Raw genomic sequence first — 2,554 nt, 5'->3', positions numbered from 1 at the left:
CCGGTGACTTGGGGACAAAGATGCTGGTCAAGCAGCCACCACAGCATCCCTGCAAACCTCCCAAAAGCATGGAAAAAAGGAGTTTGTTACCTTTTCTCTGTTTCTAAAGGGTTTGATGTCATCCCAGAGCCTCCTGGTCACCTACCGTAGGTAGGGAAGATGTAGCTGAGGACAGCCCGGAGCTCGGGGTTGGGGGTGAGACCATCCACCACCTCCTTGAGGCTGCGTGAGGCCAGGCGGGAGAAGGGGCAGAGGCGTGGGAGCAGCTGGGAGCGGATCAGGAGCCCGGCCAGGAACCGCGGGAGCATCTTCAGGATACCCAGCAGCACGACCCCGCGGCCGGAGCTCTGCAGGGAGAGCCTGGGGCTCACTGGCACACCCGGGGGCTCAGACACGACCCAAAGATGCTCCAAAGCATTTTTTTCCCCTTAAATTCATTGCTGGGCATCCTGGGGAGCTGTGGGCAAGGGGAGTACTGGCTCCCTCAAAAAGCTTCCCTCGAAAACCTCCCTTAGGAAAAGCTTCCCCAAAAAAGCTCCCCCACTGAAACTGCTCCAAAAAGGTCCTCCCGAAAAACTCCCCCAAAAAGCTCCCTAAAAAAAAGGTTCTTCAAAAAAGCTTCCTTAAAGAACTCTGCCCAAAAATCTCCCCCAAAACATCTGTGGTGCTGCATTTTTGAGGCAGAAAAGGGTGATTTTGGATTTGCTTCCCAACGCTTTTGGGGTGATGCCATTATTCCCGGGGGGGGGCCCGGTATCCAGGTGCTGGGGGGGTTCCCCTCTTTGTGTGACCCCCAGATCCAAACTCCCCTCGTTTTATCCCACCCAGATCTGCCCCTACCTTCACCAACCGCTGGAACTCATCGATGGCCGCTGCCTCCCCAGGGAACTGCTCCTTCAGCCTCCGGAAATATTCCCGCTTCCCAGAATGGAGGTGGTAGGTCTTTCCAGCACCCTGGGGGTCCCCCAAAACCACGGCATCGTAGGTGGCCGGGAGCTGGGCCCACTCCAGCTGCCCGTCTGTCAGCTGGTCCACCAGGAACCGCATCAAGGAGCCCTCCTGCATCTGCCCCACATAGTGGATCCCTAAAATAGACATTTTTCCTTTATTATCCTCTTTTTTCCTTTATTTTCCCCTTTTTTTTCTTTTATTTTCCCACCCCAGGAAGCACCAAACCCACCTCTTATTTATCCATGCCCACCCCATCAGCTCCATGTGGAAAGGAAAGGGAAAATCTGGGATACACCCATCTCCTACTTAGGGTACACAGTGCTCGCCACTGCATTATTAATTAGGAGTTTGGGGAATTTTGTTACGTTTTGGTATTTTTACTGGGTTTTTTCCACCCTGGGATGTACAGAACCCTCCTCTTGTTTTTCCACCCCCCAGCCCAGCAGCTTCATATGGAAGGAAAAGGGAAAAACTGGGATATACCTGCCTCCCAACTGGGGTGAATGGCACTGGCTTTAGTGTTTTTAACTGGTAATTTTGGAATTTTGTTACTGTTTGCTATTCACCTCTGCTATAAATAATTAATCCCGGAGATTGAAAGCCGGACTTTGTCTTGCCACAAAAAGTGTGCCAGCAAGATGTGTCCTGAGGTGACATCCCCCGTGCTGGGAATTACATAGGGGCTGGATATAGGGAATTTGGGGGGTTTGGTATCCTACAGCCAGAGGATTTTGGGATGAAGAACAGGAAAATGGGCTGTCTAACGCGAGGTGTGTGCTGGGGAGCCCCAGTCCGCACCCCAACGGGTGCAATTCCCACCCTGAGGGTCTCCCATGCCCCTCCCCTGGGTCCGGGGGGAATTTGGGGCACCAAATCATACCAGTGTCAAACTCAAAGCCTTTCTCGGTGAAGGTGTGGCAGCAGCCCCCCAGCTTCCCGTGCTGCTCCAGCACCAGCACGCGCCAGCCGGCCTTGGCCAGCAGAGCCGCAGCCGCCAGGCCGCCCACGCCGCTGCCCACCACGATGGCATCGAGCCCCTGAGGCACCTTCTCTGGGGAGAACACTGCGGGGAAAGCAGGGAAAGTCACTGAGGGGGCACCCCACGGCATGGGGGACCCCCGAAACCACGGTGAGCAGGGGGTGATGCTGGGGGGGGACAGTGCCACCCCGGGGGGGGCTAATGAATGCTGCCGCAGGTGGAGATGCCACCGTGGGGGGGTCAGTACTGCCCCGGGGGTCCAGGACAGCCCGGGGCGTGATGCCACCCTCGGGGTGATGCCGCTCCGGGGGGATTAATGACACCGCGGGGGCGGTGCTGTCCCGGGGAATGACACCACCCTGGGGGGCCAGTGCTGTCCTGGGGGGCGGTGACACCCTGGGCTGTTGATGCCCCCGGGGGTCCCGTACCTGTCTTGACGACGGTCCTGCGCACAGCCTTGTCGGTGACGAGCGGGGCGGGCGGGGGGCGGGGGGGGGGGACGGGTTTTGCAGCCACAAACATTGCCCTGCTCACTCCTAATGGGATGGCAGCTCCTGCCTGGGGAGGGACAGCCTGAGCTTCCCAAATCCAGGGCTTGTGTCTGGGGGGGGGGGGGGGGGGGAG

The 2,554-nt window shown here is 57.8% G+C and overlaps 1 protein-coding gene across 1 annotated transcript in view; it reads right to left on the bottom strand.

Moving 5' to 3' along the window:
* Positions 1-2,452, bottom strand: part of RETSAT (retinol saturase) — a 6,422-nt gene extending 3,970 nt beyond the window's left edge. Inside the window, exons 1-4 of the mRNA XM_017738672.1 lie at positions 2,359-2,452; positions 1,832-2,014; positions 841-1,085; positions 146-347 (exon numbers count right to left, since the gene is read on the bottom strand). Of these exons, the coding sequence (XP_017594161.1) occupies positions 146-347; positions 841-1,085; positions 1,832-2,014; positions 2,359-2,452 (724 nt within the window). The remainder of the gene's footprint in view (positions 1-145; positions 348-840; positions 1,086-1,831; positions 2,015-2,358) is intronic.
* Positions 2,453-2,554: the final 102 nt, after the last annotated feature.

The sequence above is a fragment of the Corvus brachyrhynchos genome, unplaced genomic scaffold, assembly GCF_000691975.1.
Source record: "Corvus brachyrhynchos isolate BGI_N302 unplaced genomic scaffold, ASM69197v1 scaffold141, whole genome shotgun sequence".
NCBI lineage: Eukaryota > Metazoa > Chordata > Aves > Passeriformes > Corvidae > Corvus > Corvus brachyrhynchos.
This window is presented reverse-complemented; position numbering and strand designations above follow the sequence as displayed.